Raw genomic sequence first — 17,968 nt, 5'->3', positions numbered from 1 at the left:
CAGCTGTCCATTAAGTCCTTCTAGATCTTGACTTGTCACCACCCCAAACAGCCAGTGCAGTGCGGTACCGCCGACGTCGATAATACCTCTCTTGGCCCTCCTGGGCCCTCCTACCACCGCCTCCCGCAGCGTGTCGTACCGTTCACGTACAAGTCCCAATAGCTCCAACCCATCCATCGCCCTTTCCACCATCTGCGCCCGTAACCGTTCACTCCATCTTGTTTCCTCCGCCTGCGAATCTTTCTTCTTGGCCGAGTCTGTGAACCAAAGGTGCAGTTTGTTCAGGGCGTTTTCTATGGGACTGAACGAGACATCGGTTACTACTACCCCCTCCGAGTCACTAAAGAAGACCTCCCCTTGTAATTGGAATATTACTCCATCCCTCACAAAACCCTCTTGGGAATGTCCTTGACTGGGTTGTACCCCCATCAGCGGTCCCAGTAGTCCTAGCAGAAGGAGAAGAGCCCCCACTGCCTCCTGCGGCATTTGTCCGTATCGTACCGGTGGCATCCGGACTCGTGTCGATCGCCGCACCTGATCGTCAATCCTTTCATTTCGAGCTTCTTGCACCTCCTCGTCCCGGGGTGTAGTCTCTCTAGTTTCGGCCTCTCGGTCACGGATGTCCTTTCCCCCGGCAATTAGGTTGCTGAATTGCGGCTTTATTCTTCTCGGTTCTGCTCCCGTACTTTCTTTGTCTACCACTGTCCATTCGGCCCCTCTGACGAATTTTTTCATTTTCACCACGTGCACTAGTTCTGTCTGTCAACCACTTGGTCTCTTTACTTCGTAATTTAATGCCGACGCCCGGTGTACCACCACGAATGGTCCCAGCCACCGGTGAAGTAACTTTTCGGCTCTCCCCACCTTCCGGAACGGCTTGTACACCAGTACTTCTTCCCCTGGGCTGAATTGCGGTGTAGCTCTTCGAGTCGCATCATAGTACCGCTTCTGTCGTTCTTGTACCTGTACCAATCGTTCTTTCACCATCTTTCTCGCGGCTTCCAAATTCCGGGCCAGTGCATCAGGATCCTCTGCAAGAGGCGTCGCGCGTACTCCCATCACTACATCCGCCGGCAACCGCGCTTCTCTGCCGTAGAGAAGGTAAAAAGGTGTCTTTCCGGTCGATTCCTGAACACTAGAGTTGTACGCGAATGTAATATAGGGCAGAATGTCATCCCAGTTAGTGTGTGTGCTGTTTATATACATCGATTGCATGTCCCCCAGCGTGTGGTTTAGTCTTTCTACCAGGCCGTTGGCCTGGGGATGATAAGGAGTTGTCGTTCTATGGTCCACCTCCATTAGACGCATGACTTCCTTCGTGAACTCCGCGATGAAACACTTTCCACAGTCGGTAACCACACCCTCCGGCGCCCCATGCCGTAAGACAATCTCCTCGACGAAGAACTCAGCTGCGTCCCGGGCCGTCGCAGTTGGAACAGCCCTCGTCTCTGCCCACTTGGTGAGATAATCCACCGCAACGATGATATTCTTCTTGCCCCCCTCCGACACGGGATAATAATATGTCCATCCCAACTTTTTCGAAAGGTCTCTCCACGCGGATGATTTCCATGTGTCCCTGAGGTTCTACTGAAGGATTTTTTCTTGCCTGACACTGCGTACATGCCCGCACGTAGTTTAGTACCTGCTGTCGTAAGCGTGGCCAGTAGTATCTTTCCTCTATCCGCCCTAGCGTCCTCTTCACTCCTAAGTGCGCAGCCCAACGATCGCCATGGTACGCGTCTAAAATCTCCAACCGTTGATCCGGGGGTACGCATAGACGCATTCTCATTCCTTGTTTACCCAAGGTTCGGCGATGCAGTAGTCCATCAATCAGCACGAAATTTTTGTAGGCCACGGCTGTACTCCTTTCCAGTTGCCTGCGTACCTCCACCCATCCCGGGACTGCCCCTTGCATTTCTCTCGTCCAACGACGCTCCTCCTCCCATGCTGTCGTGTATACCGGTAGCAGGTCCTCTTCGTCGTCATTGTCTTCTATCCCATCCATCGGATACCGAGATAGTGCATCAGCGTCCTCATGGAGCCGCCCACTTTTATACACAATTTCGGGCTGATAGTTCTGTATGGACAATGCCCACCGGCCAATCTGCCCGCCAAATCTTTCTTTGTTGTTAACCAACAAAGGGCGTGGTGGTCCGTCACCACTTTCACCTTTGTCCCCCAGATGTAGCTGTGGAATTTCTTCACCGCCCAAACCAGGGCTAAGCACTCCTTCTCCGTAATGGAATAATTCCGCTCTGTTCGGGATAATAGCCTGCTGGCAAAGGCAACTGGCCTCTCCCCTGTCTCCCCCTTCTGTACTAAGGCCGCCCCGATCACGTATTCGCAAGCGTCGGGATGGATTTCGAAGGGCTTTGTGTTATCCGGGTACGCCAACTGCGCAGCTCCCATTAGCGCGTTCTTTAGAGCCTCGAAGCTTTCCATGGCCTCCGCTCCCCAGGTAAATGTTTTTTTTTCGCCCACAAGATCGTGTAGCGGTCCGGCGATTTTCGCGAATCCGTCGATAAATCTTCTATAGTACGAACACATGCCTAGGAACGCCCTTATGTTCTTCACTTTCGCCGCTCTGGAACCATCCACCGGAGGGTGCGGGAAGTCTCTCACTGCCTGCACTTGCTTCGGATCCGGTAACACCCCAGTTTTATCCACGATATGTCCCAACGCCCGTAGTTGTGGCTGGGCGAACGTACATTTTTCCAACTTCACTTTTAGATTTGCCCCTCTCAGACGTCCCAGTACCCCGCGCGGTCCTTGCACGTGTTCGTCCAACGACCGAGAGTACACTACAATATCGTCCAGATAAACTAGACACGTTGTCCATCTGAGACCACTTAATACCACGTCCATCATTCTTTGAAAAGTTCCGGCTGCTGAACACAGCCCCATTGCCATCACCTTAAATTGGTATAGCCCATCCGCTGTGACGAACACCGTTTTCAGACGGTCACCTTCCTTAATGGGCACTTGCCAGTATCCTGACTGCAAATCCATAATTGAAAAGAACGCCGCACCCTCCAATCGTGCCAGAGTCTCCTCTATCCTCGGCAGCGGATACACATCACTTATCGTCACTGCATTTAGGCGCCGGTAATCAACACAAAATCTCCACGTCCCGTCCTTCTTTCTTACCAGGACCACTGCCGCTCCCCATGGACTGTTCGAGGGTTCGATAACTCCTGCTTTCTCCATTACCTTGCACTGAGCTTCTATAATGATTCTCTCCTTCCATGCCCGAGCATGGGGTGATTGTCGAATTGGTTTTGCTTCCCCGGTATCTATTGTTTGCTCTGCTGCCGTACACAGTCCTAGTTGGTCTCCGGGCCACGAAAAACAGTCGCCATATTCCACTAACACTTCTCGGATCTTTTCTCTGTCTGTCGGCGTTACCCCTTCTCCAATCCTGCTTTCAAATTCGTGCTCCCGAAACGCTTTCTTCTCTGCCCCTGCTGTCGCGACGGCTACTGGTGAGTCTCCCTCCTTGATTTCGGTCGCTGGCTCGATTATTACTAACACCGTCCCCTCTTCGATCCATTGTTGGTGGTCCGATAAGTTGGTTATCGCCATCTGTCCGATTGTTCCCATGCCGCTTACCAGGACCTTTCCCGTCGACACCCTTTTCGTCCTCTGCAATGCTTGGGATGGTTCCACCAGTGCACTTTCGCCAAACCCTTTCAAATCTAGTGGTTGAGTTGCGACCACTTTCATCGATCGGGGTGGGACCCAGCATCCTTTCTGGACTACTAGTTTCGGTGCTTCCTCCATCATCTCCTCCCCCAGTGCTCCGAGGGCAATGTCTCCAATGAATATCTCCGGTAGCGCCCCAATCTTCATCCACGTTCCAAGTTTCTCCAACATGTCCTTCCCCAGAAGTAAGTCGATGTCGCCGTCCAGAACCAAAGCCTCCCCCTCGACGGTCATCTTCCCATCCGATACTAACAGCCTTGCGGCTCCTCCCGGTTGAATCTCCTTGCCGTCAACTGATACTAGACGATTTGCGCGCCATGGTGTCACTGTTATCCCTAGTTCCCTCACTAATTTGGGCGAACACACGGACACTACCGCCCCTGTGTCTATCACGGCAGCCACCCGTTTTCCCCAGCACAACACATCCAGTACTACCATCCTCTGGATGTCGATCTTCAGAATTGGCCATGCTAGCACCTCCGGGTCTCCATGCTCTGTCCCTACTAGACCAATTACTTGCTTACCCTCTCCAGCGAATCGCACCTGCTGATGCTGTTTTTGTTGTGGTGCCCCCCCTCCTCGCTGGGAGCTCGGGCAGTCGTGACGTATGTGTCCTATTCCTTCACACCCGTAGCACACGACCTTTCCGTCCTGCGTCCGACCCCTCAGGCCTCCCTGACCGTTTTCTCTTGTTGGACACTCTCTCCCGATGTGCCCCTCCGTCTTACATCTGCTGCAGATAGGTTTCCCATCCGAAGTCCATTTCAGTATCGATCGGTTATCCGACCGATACTGTTGACTCTCCGCTCTTTCTCCTTGCTGTGCGGCTGCCCCTGATGCGTTCCTTGATGCAACGGCTCCCATTAGTCCCTCTAGCAATTTTTCCATTCGATCCATTCTCTCATCTCCCGTCGTTGGTGTTTGTTTTCCGACCACGCCCATCGCCCATTCCTCGTGTCTTGCTCGGGACGTCATTTCCTGATACCGCTTAATTTCTTGAAGGAATTCGTCACACGAGTTGGGTTTCAAACTCCAGAGCTTCTCTAGTAAACTTGGCTTGAGTCCTCTCCATAGGTGCGCCAATTTCGTAGCTTCGGTCATATTCGGGTCTACTCTGCGGCATAAATCCAGGATGTCGTAAAAATCCTCGATCGTGGATTCCTCGATTCCTTGTTTGCGTTCTCTCAGATTCGCTTCATTGAATCGATTCTGATTGACTGGCTTGTATTGCTCCAACAGCTGTGTTTTAACTCCTGGTTCAATTGGTGGTCCTGCAACATCCTCCCATTCGGCTGCTAGTTGTCCCGCGGCCTCTTTGTATGAGTACCACTTCTGCGCTGCTCCGGACAGCGACAGCTCCACGTGGTCGCGAAGTTCTTCATCTCCCCATCGATTATATCTCCCGATTCTTTCGTATTGATGCATCAACTGCACGACGTCTTCCCCGTCCTTCCCCCCGAAGGTGGATGGGGATTGGAATTTTATCTGTGCGGCCATCGCGGGCCTTGCGCCCACTTGCTGTTGAGCTGCTCTGAATCCCCGGATGTAGCTACTGATATTCGATGATCTTCTTCTCAAATCCGTGAAATCCCACTCTGGCTGCTCTTCTTCGTGTTCTCCCGATCCTTCTTCCTCTTCGGCGTCCTCCCACCGCTCAGTTTCCTCCTCACTGAATGTGAGATGATACTCCTGCCGAACGGATGCCGGTCGCTGCTCCTGTTGGGGTTCGTTAGCCCCTTCCTCTATTTCTCCTCGCTCTTCCGTTCCGCTTTCCCTCAGCGGTCGACTGCGCGTCCTCGCCCGCCCCTGGGATGCACTCCCGATCTCGGGTATCCCCCAACTACCCCGTGCCACGAACCGTCCCCGAGCGTCTCGGATTCTCTCCCCGCTCCTTACGTCCTCCTCTCCTATCATCTACTTCCCGTAATCCTCGCACCGCTTGTTTCTTGCCGAACTTTTCGGCACCCGGTTCACTTCCCCGCTTCTTGCCGTAAACTTCGGCTCACGGTTCACTTCCCCGATTCTTGCCGAACACTTCGGCTCACGGTGACTTCTCCGCTTCTTGCCGAACTCTTCGGCTCACGGTTCACTGCCCCGATTCTTGCCGAACACTTCGGCTCACGGTTCACTGCCCCGATTCTTGCCGAACACTTCGGCTCACGGTCACTTCTCCGCTTCTTGCCAAACTCTTCGGCTTATGGTTCACTGCCCCGATTCTTGCCGAATACTTCGGCTCACGGTTACTTCTCCGCTTCTTGTCGAATTCTTCGGCTCACGGTTCACTGCCCCGATTCTTGCCGACCACTTCGGCTCACGGTTTCCGCTATCCACGTTCCCTCAATGTACCCGTCTGCCCCGCCTTAGCTCTTTCCACCGTTTTTCCCCCGGCGTCTCTCCTTCGTTATGCTTCCCCCGATTGCCCTACGGTCGGAGCTGTGACCCCGGACCCCAACAATTTAAGGTGCTAAGACCAGTTGGGTCGTCGACTCTCAGGGGTCCTTGACAGCCACCGCCTCCGCAGCACAGAATCGAACAGAAATACAACCAAAAAAGAGACTTACCAGAGGTTCTGCATCTCCACCATGTAACAGTAAGTTGTATTGACGGTTCACAAGACTAAGACTGGGGGCCCGATACACGACCACGGGGGACTATATATGGGGGGGGGGGAATCACTGACGTCACACGTCCGGTAGCATTGCATACCGGATCACATAACAAGGTCATTGACCACGTGACAGTATTTTTACCAAAAAAGTGATTTGAGTAACATACTTAACTTACGATAAGCATCACTGATCAACTTATTTATGCCGAAAATGATTTCCGGATGGGAAAATATAAGTATTTTGGACAAAATAAGTACTTTGAAAACCATATTTCTACTTAAGTCAAATAAACAAATAAATCGATGACACAGCAATTATATCGATTATTGGACTTGTCAAATCCTCTATTATTTCTGCTAATAGAATATGGCTGAAGCTTCGTGCTGTTCAATGTGTACTTTTTTTATTCCTGAAGTTCATACTTGCCCAGTGAACTTCTTTAATCATGTGTTCAAACAGCACCGATATTCAAAACATTTTTATATTGCGTGCAAATATCCTGGGTGCAACGCACATCATCATGTTTACGAATCTTACAGACGTCATTGGAAAAAAAAACACTCAGTTCGTGTTGTACAGCATCAGGATGCTGCAAGAAACGTATTTGGTAATTAGTGATGCACAATGGTTTACATTTCATTTCTTTAATGAATAATTTCTCCTTTACTAAATATAGTTCCTGCTGGAATGCTGGTAACTATCGAAGAACCCTCTACATCTCAAGACACCCTTTCTAATACAGCCGAAGGAGATGGTTTAGAACCAGAGTTGGACGCATCAGGAACAGAAACTGAAATATGTAACATCGAAGAACCTACAGCAAAATCTGATTCTCAGCTGGTGTGGGAAGCTGGAATTTTACTCGTGCTGAGACAAAAATTTTATCTTCCATTTGAGGCATTGCTTTTTGTCTCAGATGCCATCCACGATAACTACCAAAAAAATGTTAAGACTATCCATGTAATTATCTCCATAGTTTTTTATGTTGTGTTCCAACTGTATAATAATCGTATACTTCCCCACATATATAGGAACAGCTAAAGGTATTGTTGACACAAGAAGTAATTGGCTCACCATCTTTTCAACAAACGTTTGAAACACTCAGTCATCAACATCAGCTCACTCGTTACCGGTTAGAAATGCTATGGAAAAAGTATTTCTCAACAATTATGCCCCAGTCTGTTATTTTAAACGAAACAGAACCATCATACGACTGGGTAAGTGACCCAGAATTTGGCTTAATAATTGATGAGGTATTCGAGACGGGGTATGTAGTGCCATTTCTAGATTCCTTGCAACAGTTTCTTTGTATTAAGGAAGTCTATGACTCCGTTATGTAAAATTTCAGTTCCCAAACAACAGACCCCACCGACAGTTATGCTGACGTGTGGGAAGGTCAGTATGTTAAAAATCTTCCAATTTATATTCAACATCACGGGAACTTGTTAGGTATTCAGTTGTATATGGATGAAGTTGAGTTGGCGAATCCATTAGGCAGCAAAAAGGGGAAGCACAAGGTCTCTGTTTTTTATTGGACTCTTATGAATTTGCCCCCTAAATTTTGCTCGTCGTTACGTTCAATAATGTTACTTGGCGTTTTAAGCAGCGATCTGCTTAAACAGCGTGGAACTGCCGTATTTCTAAAATCCTTTGTATCTGATCTCATTTTTTTGCGGGATGGTGTTATACTTACTGTTAGGAATGAAAGTCTAAAGTGGTACGGGATATTGTTGCATTTCGTGGGGGATATTCCTGCATCAAATTTCATTGCTGAATTCAAAGAAGGCGTCGGTGCAGCAAATTTACCTTGTAGATCGTGCATGATCATTAGAAATGACTTGGAAACTATTCACTTAGAATCCGATTGCATTTTACGAGACAAAATTTCTCATGAAGCGCAAGTTTCACAAATCGAATGTGCTGAAAATCAGACAGCAGCTCAAAAAGATTCAATTTCAACTCGTTTTGGCGTAAATTGTCGATGCATTTTTACAATTTTAAAATATTTGGACGCAACGAAGTGTTTTATGCACGATCTGATGCATGTATCCAACGAAAGAATTTTGAATAAAGAAATTGCTCTTTTACTGAAATACCTAATCGAACATCCGATAATAAAACTGGATCTAGATATTGTAAATTACAAGATATCTACAGTGAAAAGCTCTCGTGAATTCACGATCCCTCCACCAATAAGAAAGAACGAGGTTTTAGAATTTAAAAAATTGTCGTTTTCATCATCTGAAATTTCTAGTTTATCAATGTGTCTAGCGCTTGTGTTGGGTGAATTTGTTTCAGACGACGATGTACACTATGCCAACTTTTTGTTATTGCTAGAAATTTTGGCTTCGCTGCAAAGTTATCAATTTTCTGAGCAAGATTTGCAAATGCTTGCCAAAAATATTGAACTCCACAACCGCAATCATGTCCTTTTATACCCTAAACCTTTGGATTCTGATAGCAAATCAATTACTCCTAAACATCACTCTTTATTGCACTTCATTAGTCAAATCAAAATGTTTGGTCCCCCTCGGTATTCCTGGTGCATGCGTTATGAGTCGCTGAATTCAAAATTTTAAAAAATCATGAGACGTAATAGTAATTTCTTAACGTCCCTTTCACTATGGCTGCACACCATCACAAACTCGTTGACTTATACATGAAAACTGACGGCGAAGGTCAGTATTTTTCTACAGTTGACAAGTTCTGTTTGAAACATCCATCTCATTCCCCAATTGAATTTAATCATGCGTGTTGGTCATATCTAGTTGTTCAAAGAACTGATATGAATGGATGTTTTACATTTCAATCTCTAAAATCTGTAACAATTGCTGGAAGACTGTGCACTGTGGGAACTGTTTTTGTACGCCAATTGCCTAGCTTAAATACTAAAGCAGTTTTTTTTAGAATTTCCGAGGCTGTAGTGAGCAAATGCATTTTATTTATAATGGAAGAAATGGATACTCTGTTTTTTTGTCAACAACGATTTTTTTTCATTGTTTCTCCTCTGAAACTTTCGTTTTAGTATCTCTCAAGGATTTAGTATTTGATGCCCCTCTCCATTCTTTTAATTATTTCAATGGACTCCATGTTTTCCCTAATTATTATCAAATTATGTAAAAGTGCAATCATGATGTAAAAGTGCAATCATGTAAAAGTGCTTAATATAACATTTCTTTAATTTTAATGTAATAAAATCAAGCTATTCCTCCATGAAAGGATAAAAGTTAACACTTTATTGTTTTCCATTTTTTATGCTTGAAATAATTGCAAGATAAAAACATAGCACAAGTATTCAAGTATGTATGAATTCTTAACAAATGGCAACTAGGTTTCAATTCCGCTACAGCAGAAGTGGCTTCCCCGTATGCCCGTATTCATTCAGCTTTCAGCCATTGACAGTTTGCTCATCCATTTTTTAATATCAAGAATGACTGGGAGAAAGCACTCGTGCACCTAAATACTACCAATACCAATGACTGGGAGAAAAGTTTTTGTTAATTTCATTTCTTTGAAATCTCCTTTTCAAGTTAAATGTGAATTACTTCCTGAATCTGAACGACGTTCAGATTTTATTGTGTTAAGAGAACTACTATTTAAGGCGATGATGTTGGACAAGTCAATTTTGGTATTAGGAGGTAGAGAAGCGTCAAACGTAGAAGACATTCTAATTTTGCAATACGATGAGGATTTTGGAGACATCATAGACGTTAATCATGACGTTGTGTTTTATCACAAACAAAAAGATGTAGTTGTGGAGCTTAGAAAGAACTGCCCAAATGAAGAAATGTCAACCATTACATCTTTCTCGTTCAATGGTCAGTATTGCATTTCAAGTTATTACTTAAAATTCAGTGGCCTATTGTCTTGTTTTTTAATCAAAAGGTAGAGAAGAAAATGACGTTGCAAGTGGATTCCCTGAACCAGGCATTATTGAAAATTTGGGTAAATCTGAACATTCTCCATCATCGAAGAAAAAATTCTTCTGTGATAAGTGTAAGTATATTGCTGTATAACTTTGCCTGTTATGTCTTGCACTAGTTCATCACATTGATTTTATTTTTAGTGAACAAAGGAAAAGATGCTTCAAGTGAATTGCATGATGTAACAGACAATCATAAATCTGATTGCGAGTCTTCTTCATCAGCAAAAATGCAATGCTCTGCAAACACTTGTAACATATATAGATTTTAAACTAAATGACAGATTGATTATTATGATTAATGATTTCAACATATCTTTTTTAGTGAATTTGGAAAATGATGTGAGTGATTCGAGGGAATTGCTTTCATATGCTGTCATAGATGGAGTGAAACACACAGCAGTGTTAGTAAAGTTTGATGAAACTGATGTTGATGCTGTGAAGATCAATGTGCTCACACACAACGAACTTTTTGATGTGTTTCATACACAGTCAGATGGAAACTATGCTGCCTGCAGCAGCGACAGCGAATATGAGAGCACTGATTGTATTTCTGGCACTGATCACGGTGATGCTCAGAGTCTTAATAAATCTCCCAGACAAAAACGCAAACGTTTTAAAACGAAGAGAGCAACGTTAGCTAAGCCACCAGCAATTTCAACTAGCAACATCGTCAACAAATCTACTAAGGAATCAAACATCGGAGGTAATTTAGTTGAGAATTGTGACTTTAAATGTAATCATACAATGGTTTACATGCAATTAACATGTATTTGTTATTCTAGAAATTGTATCTCATCAAACATCAGTTGGCTTGACATCAGTAGCTGGAACAGCAGCTAACAACCCTCCTGCACGTTCACTGGTTAAAATGTCTAAAAACATTCCATCAGAAGAAGTGATACTTAGTCTGCCAAACGAAGGCAAAGAGGATTTTGAAATCTATCCTATTCTCGCTACAGCAATTCAGAAAAATGTCCTTACTCTTCACCGTAACCGATTTCTTTTGGTTTGTGCAAAACAATTGCTTAACATCAACAAAGGATCAATGATAAGTAAAGGCATGTACAAAAGGTATGCCAAAATGGTCGTGGAAAAGTATCCTTGTCTGAAAGATATTGATTTTGAAGAAGAATTCGTAAGCTGCAATATTGATAATCAGAAGTAGTTATATAGAACCCTAATATCTTTTTTTTTTTAGCTGTCGGTGAAAATGAAAATTATAAAAGCCGTAAACAATCAAAGGGGAAACGTGAAAACGAAAGAAAGTAGGAAGTTGAAAGTTAATGATGCCCACGAACCTAATCAATCGCAGAACCTGGAATTTCCTGTAAATGTTCAAGAATCACAATTGGATATCGCTGCTTCGGATATCGAGAAAAGTTTCAAGGAAAGGCGTCTCTACGTTAAAACAAATTACACCCTAAGAACGGATCAAATACTGGCAGCAATTCCTTTTTACTTGGATTTTCCGAAGGTATTCAAAATACATCATCTGCATACACAGTTTTCATTCAGTTTAACAACAATTTTTTTTCCGTTGCCTTTTATTTCTCTATAGGTTTATGCAGATTTCCTGAAAATGACTGAAATTAACGAATCTCTTTTTAAAGTTAATTTTGATGAGCTGATTGTTAACCTAAAGCGCTATTACCTTGCAGAACATAATAATCAGAGTGCAGCATCTACAGCAGTTTTCTTTGAAGGAGAAAAGGGAACGATTGGATTGTTGATGGCCATCAACCGTTTGTGTTCTACAAAAAAGGGAACCAGTTCTTCAGCAGAACTCTTTGAAATAGCACAAGTATTTTTTTCCTCTTTTGCAGTTATTCACACAACTTAGTAACTATCGTTTTTTTTTTAAGGTAAACATGCGTGTTGAACCATCATATAAAGGCATCAATGCGAGGGCCTTGTTATTCTTCGATGACCACGACTATTTACAGTCGATGCTTATTATTTGTGGAACTGCCAGGAACTTCAAGAACATCCCAGTTACAAAGAGTTGGCAAGCTGTCTTTAAATTACTCAGCGTATACTACGTCTTTGATGGGAACTATCCTGCCCTTTATGGTGTGTTGTCTGTCATTGAGCGCCGCTGTATTTCTCAGCTACTAAACACCTCTATCACTGTTGACCCGAAAGACAGTTCATCTCTTAAAGTTTTCATTCGTAAGTTTAATGCTTTCATGAAAAACTCTTAAATTTTCTATTCACTGGAATACTGTATCTATAAATACGTGACGTAGATATAGTTTTGATGTTTTAGTGGCATATCTACAACGTTGGTAATTTCATCTGAAAATTTGTGTCTTGTTTGATGTGTATTGATGCTGAAATGATACCACCTTTTGAAATACAGAATGTTACGTAAACCACGATTTCAATTTTATTTCTCACGGGCGTTATAAGCATGGTTTCTTGTATAAGTACCTATAGGTTTTAAGCATGCACTAGGCTGTAAGTACGTAAAATTTATTTAATCGGTATAAGTGTGATAAACATACTGATGAACTACAACTTACTTACGTCCACCAACATACTTATTATAAAATCAGCATGAAGAAATGGTAAGTATGGAGTTTATTTTAAGTACGCAAATTTTATAAGTACTCCTGGCCGGCAAATAAGCAACTTGGATAAGTATGTTACCACCGCTGTGTGAAGTAAAAGTAATAAAGGGTTTTAATGAATTGGCAGAGTGCGAGCCGTTGTGGCTTTTAGAGAACTTTTCTAAAGATTCGCCTTCGTTTGTGTGCCCTAGACATTTCGTTTAATCTCCCATGCCTCTTACATGTTCTTTGAGTTTTTTTCCCCCATTAACTATAGATGAAGGAGTGGATGGAGAAACATTATCGAGTCTGTCGATTCAAGATTTAATTGGAATTGGACTCAAGTTGGGGCCAAGTTTAAAACATTTCAAATTCATCGAACTACTTAATAAAGCAAGATTATGTGTTCCTACCATTCCAACAGCAGAAGCCGAGGTTTTGACCGTCGATGAAATTTTCTCCATTGAAACAGAGCAACATGAAGAAACAGTTTTAATTATTGACACTGAAAATCAAGGTGGTGCTGATGAGAGCCCATGTGTTTCCAAAGAAACGGTTGGTAACAGTATGCATAATTATTTTAATATTCTGTAATACTATTTCCGTCTTTTTATTCAGGTAGTGTCATCGACTATCAGTATCCCTGAAATTTTGGCGGATGGAGGAGGCTTAGATGTGTTGGAACGATATCAAAATTCCCAACCATCGCCGAGTCTCTCTGACATAGACCGACAAGAAATTGTTAGAATACTGATGGCCGACTTGACTAAAAAATGTGGAAACATGTATCCCTCATCGGATATCAAAGATGCCACAGCTCTCGTAGAATTTTTCCCTTGCCTTGCACTGATCAGGCCTGGAGTGTCTTTTCACTGCCACTTTTATAACAACAAAACTGGAGGTTTCTTTGACAATTGACTAAAAACAATGCGAAAGAGTATGTCGCCGTCAAAAAGAAAACAAAAACCAAGCAAGAGCCAGAAAAATACGAAAGCCGTTAACAGCAACCAGCAGCGAAATTTACTCGTGGAGGAAGATACTCTTATCAAGGTTTTTCTTTTTATATTTTTATTCAAACCATTCCACTAAAGATTTTTATTCTATAGATTCGCTGGCTCCAAACGCATCTCGCAATCCCGCAAAACAGGGGAACGATAAGACAGTACATGTCGGACACGTTTGCTGCACGTCAGGCTATGATCGAAAGCGAATTGACAACTTTTACTCTTATTGTGGAGAAATTCCCCAGTTTTGTTGACTTCAACAAAGGAGCTCTGGTAAAGTTTTTTATCTTCTTAATCATTTGATGTATTCTTATATGTTTTTTTTGTTACCATCAGATATTCACCGATTTTGCAACCACTTATCAAATGGTACAAAGCTTCGAAGAAAACTTCGTCGTGAAACTAGGAAACAAAATTGAACGTTTAGCAAGACGTGACAAAAACGAGCTCCCAGTCGAAACTTCAGATCGTAAGTTTTGAATTTTCATATACAGAAAAGGTCATCCGTATTTATGCAAGTTCTTTTGTAGGTTGCCTCAATTTGCTGATGATGGCCTTCCTTCTTTTCCCCGCAATAAAAAAAATAAAGCGAGAATCCCTTACACAGCAGCGGTAAACTACTTATTTCGGCCATTTTAAGTAGTTTTAAAGTACTGAAAATTTAAGCAGGAAATATATCGTACTGAAACTGGAAATTTTCGTACTTAATTTTTTTCCCTGCTTTAAAGTTGAACTTTTTACTTATTTCAGGTTCCCTACTTAGATATTTATTCTTCAACAAAAATAAAAGTAGGTAGCTGATTTATAAGTACGAAAATAAAATAAGTACTTTACTCAAACATACTTTTACAGGGTTTTCCATACTTTTTTCTAACTATTGTTTTGGAATAAAGTATTTCATGTAAATTTAAGTATGCTTTAGCATTATAAGTACTTTATTGACAACCGATATTTTAGCAGACGAAACCAAACAATACTGCTGTTTGACGGTTTCATTAAGTAATTTTGTTTTTTAACATGTCAAATGACATGAAATGTTCAATGTGTATGTTAGTAATCGCAGTTAGTGACCACCCAACTAGCTTTTATGCACATGTCAAGCTGTATCACAAAACTGCTAGAAATTTTCATATTATTTGCAAACATCCTGGTTGCCAAAATCACTATCATAATTTTTTTTCATTTAAACGTCATTGGAATAAAAAACATGGCAGTACCGTAACACAAATCACCCCTAATATTGTAAATGAAGGTAAGCTACTCATATTATTTTTTAGTTATGTAACAGTGATTACAAGCAATGTGTTTTCTCATTGCATGTCTAGTGAACAACATGGAGCCAGCAGTATATCCTGCATCAGATAATTAATCCCAACTTGACGGTGTTCAGATTTTCATCAATAACAACATTTACCACCCTTCTACGTCACCAGAAAATGATTTGGAGTGGGAGGCTGGAATCTTATTAAGACTTCGACACCAGTTTTTCCTTCCATATGAAGCACTTATTTTAGTTTCTGATGCTATCCATGACAACTATAATAGGAGTGTGTTGACTATTCAGGTAATTATTTACAATAGTTTGCCATTAATTTCTATATTTCAACTAAACGTATTACATTCTTTCATACAACTTCAGGAAAAGCTCAGTACCCTTGTGTCAACTGAAGTTTTTGGCAGAACAGCTTTTAAAGCTGCCTTTGACAAAATTCACCACCAAGAACAGCTAACTCGCTATCGGTTGGAGACAACGTGGGACAAATTCTTTCCCACGGTGATGCCCAAGGAAGTAATTTTGAATCGAGCTGAGCCGTCATACAACTGGATTAATGATCCACAACTTGGAAAAATAATGGATGAAGTGTTCGAAATTGGGTATTATATTCCCTTTTTACAATCCCTCGAACAATTTCTTTCTATTAAAATGGTGTACGAAGCTGTAATGTTAAGTTTTCGTCAATCGTTCAAGAAGAACACAGCAGCAAACGATAACCAGCAGCAAGATGTTTCTTATTCCGATGTCTGGGATGGAAAATATCTTAAATGCCATCCATTATTCATCAGGCATAATGGACACATTCTTTGCATCCAAGTCTACATGGATGAAGTAGAAACTGGCAATCCTCTTGGAAGCAAAAAAGGCAAACATAAGGTTTGCGTATTTTATTGGACCCTAATGAACCTCCCTCCTATTTACCGTTCTACATTGCGAAGCATTCAGTTGCTCGGAATCGTCAGTTGCGACTTGCTGAAAGAGCGCGGCGTCGACGTTTTTTTAAAACCCTTCATAGACGACTTGTTATGTTTGCGAGACGGTATTACGTTAACGATTAGAAACGTTTCACGAAAGTGGTATGGCATTTTGTTACACTTTGTTGGCGATATGCCAGCGTCAAACTTTGTGGGAGGATTTAAAGAAGGGGTGGGCGGAGCAAAATTGCCTTGCCGCACTTGTATGATTGTTCGCGACGATCTTGAATCGATCCATCATGAATCAGGATGCACGTTACGGAACTCTATTTTGCAGTACAAGTTTCAGAAATTTAGAATGCAGAACTAACCGTGACAGCCAAAGCTGCTCTTTCTATGAAATATGGCATTAATCAAAGATGTCCTTTCGGTAGATTAGAGTATTACGATACCACTAAGTGTTTCATGCATGACCTGATGCATGTTGTGAACGAAGGCGTTTTAAATCTCGTTATTGCTTTTTTATTAAAGTCTCTCATCCTTGACCCAGTAATAAAGTTAGATCTAAACATTGTAAATTACAATATTGCTAATCTCAAAAGTGATCGTGAATTTACTGTCCCTCCCCAAATTAGAAAAAATGAGGTCTTAGATTTAGCTAAATTGTCTTTTTCTTCTTCTGAAATTGGCTCTTTAGGTATGTGTCTTGCCATTGTGCTGGCTGAATTCGTTTCGAGTACCGATCCCAAATATGGCAATTTCCTTCTTCTACTCGAAATAATTAGTTCACTTCAGTGTTATTCATTTACTGAAAATGAACTAATTATTCTAGAAAAAAATATTGAGCTTCACAATCGAAATCATGTGTTTTTTTATCCAAAGGTCGCTGGTTCAGCTGGCAAAGCCATCACCCCTAAACTACATACCCTACTCCATTTCCCTAGTCAAATTCGATTGTTTGGGCCCCCTCGTTACTCTTGGTGCTTTCGTTACGAATCGAAAAATGCTAGATTTAAGAAAATCATGAGACGCAATTGTAACTTTCGTAATGTTCCTTGGTCATTTTGTGCCCACCATCAGAAACTTGTCGGATTAGACGTAAGAGAAAACGGAGAAGGCGATTTCTTTGGAAAGATGGAAAGGTTCACTATTCATGGCCACCATTCCCCAATTCATGTAAAATATGCATGGTGGGCGAAGTACGCATACGAAACGTCTTGTCTGCGTGAAGATTCAAACTTTCAGCCCTTGAAAACACTGACTATTGCAGGTAGACTGTGCAGTATCGGAACCGTATTTTTGCGTTCTTTGCCCACTTGGAATACACTAGCTGTTTTTTATCGTATTGCTGAAGCAATAATAGCAGAACAAACTTTTTTAATAATGGAAGAATTAAATACGGTTAGTTTCTGTCTAGATCGATTTTCTTTTATTGTAAATCCGAAAAATAATTTCATAGGTATCCCACGTAATAGCCTCGTTTTTTATGCTCCGCTGTATTTGTTTTATTATGACAATTAATTGCATGTTGTACTGAATTACTATCACCTTTGGTAAACGGTTGCACTTAAGCAAACCAAGAAAAAGAGTCTGCTCCAAAGAAAGGAGCCAAATGCAGAAATACAAATACGTCGAAGATTTTCCAATCAATGATTTCATCATCTTCCTAAAAAATTGTGTATTGTGAATAGACCAATGTGCTGACTTATCACGAAATAAAAAGCACAAAAAAGGAGTGGCAATATCTATGAGTATATACTACAGATCAAGATCAGTTCCCAACTTCAAGAGTTTAATATATTGTCAAGCCAGGCGAGCCGAATTTTCAGCAGTGTTTAGGGAAATAATTGGCGAGGTAACGATACATGTACGAATAATAGTCTGCTCTCGTGCTCTGCTCTCAGACGGCACTTACCCTTTACGCTTCCTGACTTTTTTGCCTCGTGCAGAACCGCAGAACTTTTTTTCAACTCCTTTACATTGTCAATC

The 17,968-nt window shown here is 42.2% G+C and overlaps 3 protein-coding genes, 1 long non-coding RNA gene and 1 pseudogene across 4 annotated transcripts in view; 4 read left to right on the top strand and 1 right to left on the bottom strand.

Annotated features, from left to right (window-relative positions):
- Nucleotides 1–14,269, top strand: part of LOC116931780 — a 32,768-nt gene extending 18,499 nt beyond the window's left edge. The window contains exons 2-5 of the mRNA XM_045173814.1: nt 13,069–13,340; nt 13,404–13,607; nt 13,892–14,062; nt 14,126–14,269. Of these exons, the coding sequence (XP_045029749.1) occupies nt 13,069–13,340; nt 13,404–13,607; nt 13,892–14,062; nt 14,126–14,269 (791 nt within the window). The remainder of the gene's footprint in view (nt 1–13,068; nt 13,341–13,403; nt 13,608–13,891; nt 14,063–14,125) is intronic.
- LOC123472186 lies at nt 6,602–8,993 on the top strand. The gene is made up of 2 exons (XM_045173390.1): nt 6,602–6,918; nt 6,988–8,993. Exon 2 carries the CDS (start codon nt 7,775–7,777, stop codon nt 8,888–8,890), a length of 1,116 nt encoding a protein of 371 aa, XP_045029325.1. The 5' UTR covers nt 6,602–6,918; nt 6,988–7,774; the 3' UTR covers nt 8,891–8,993.
- Nucleotides 9,690–12,598, top strand: LOC116932465. Its single transcript, XM_045173389.1, has 8 exons — nt 9,690–10,129; nt 10,197–10,307; nt 10,378–10,485; nt 10,559–10,939; nt 11,019–11,371; nt 11,435–11,710; nt 11,795–12,037; nt 12,099–12,598. The coding sequence occupies exons 1-8, from the start codon at nt 9,787–9,789 to the stop codon at nt 12,435–12,437; spliced, it is 2,154 nt and encodes a 717-aa protein (XP_045029324.1). The 5' UTR covers nt 9,690–9,786; the 3' UTR covers nt 12,438–12,598.
- On the bottom strand, nt 11,673–12,029 carry LOC123472187. Its single transcript, XR_006646480.1, has 2 exons — nt 11,888–12,029; nt 11,673–11,819 (listed from the first exon to the last, which is right to left on the bottom strand). It is a non-coding gene; the product is annotated as an uncharacterized LOC123472187 (long non-coding RNA).
- Nucleotides 14,270–15,121: 852 nt separating the features above from the next.
- Nucleotides 15,122–17,712, top strand: LOC123472184 (annotated as a pseudogene).
- The last annotated feature ends 256 nt before the right edge of the window (nt 17,713–17,968 follow it).

This window comes from Daphnia magna, linkage group LG5 (genome assembly GCF_020631705.1).
Source record: "Daphnia magna isolate NIES linkage group LG5, ASM2063170v1.1, whole genome shotgun sequence".
Lineage (NCBI taxonomy): Eukaryota > Metazoa > Arthropoda > Branchiopoda > Diplostraca > Daphniidae > Daphnia > Daphnia magna.
The sequence above is the reverse complement of the archived record's forward strand: the minus strand, read 5'-3'. Positions and strand labels throughout refer to the sequence as shown.

Coding starts and splice junctions, on each gene's coding strand:
- LOC116932465 (XM_045173389.1), top strand. CDS start 9,787: ATGACTGGGAGAAAAGTTTTTGTTAATTTCATTTCTTTGAAATCTCCT. Junction 10,308..10,377: donor AAAATTCTTCTGTGATAAGT/GTAAGTATATTG, acceptor TTTTATTTTTAG/TGAACAAAGGAAAAGATGCT. Junction 11,711..11,794: donor TTTACTTGGATTTTCCGAAG/GTATTCAAAATA, acceptor ATTTCTCTATAG/GTTTATGCAGATTTCCTGAA.
- LOC123472186 (XM_045173390.1), top strand. CDS start 7,775: ATGGATGAAGTTGAGTTGGCGAATCCATTAGGCAGCAAAAAGGGGAAG.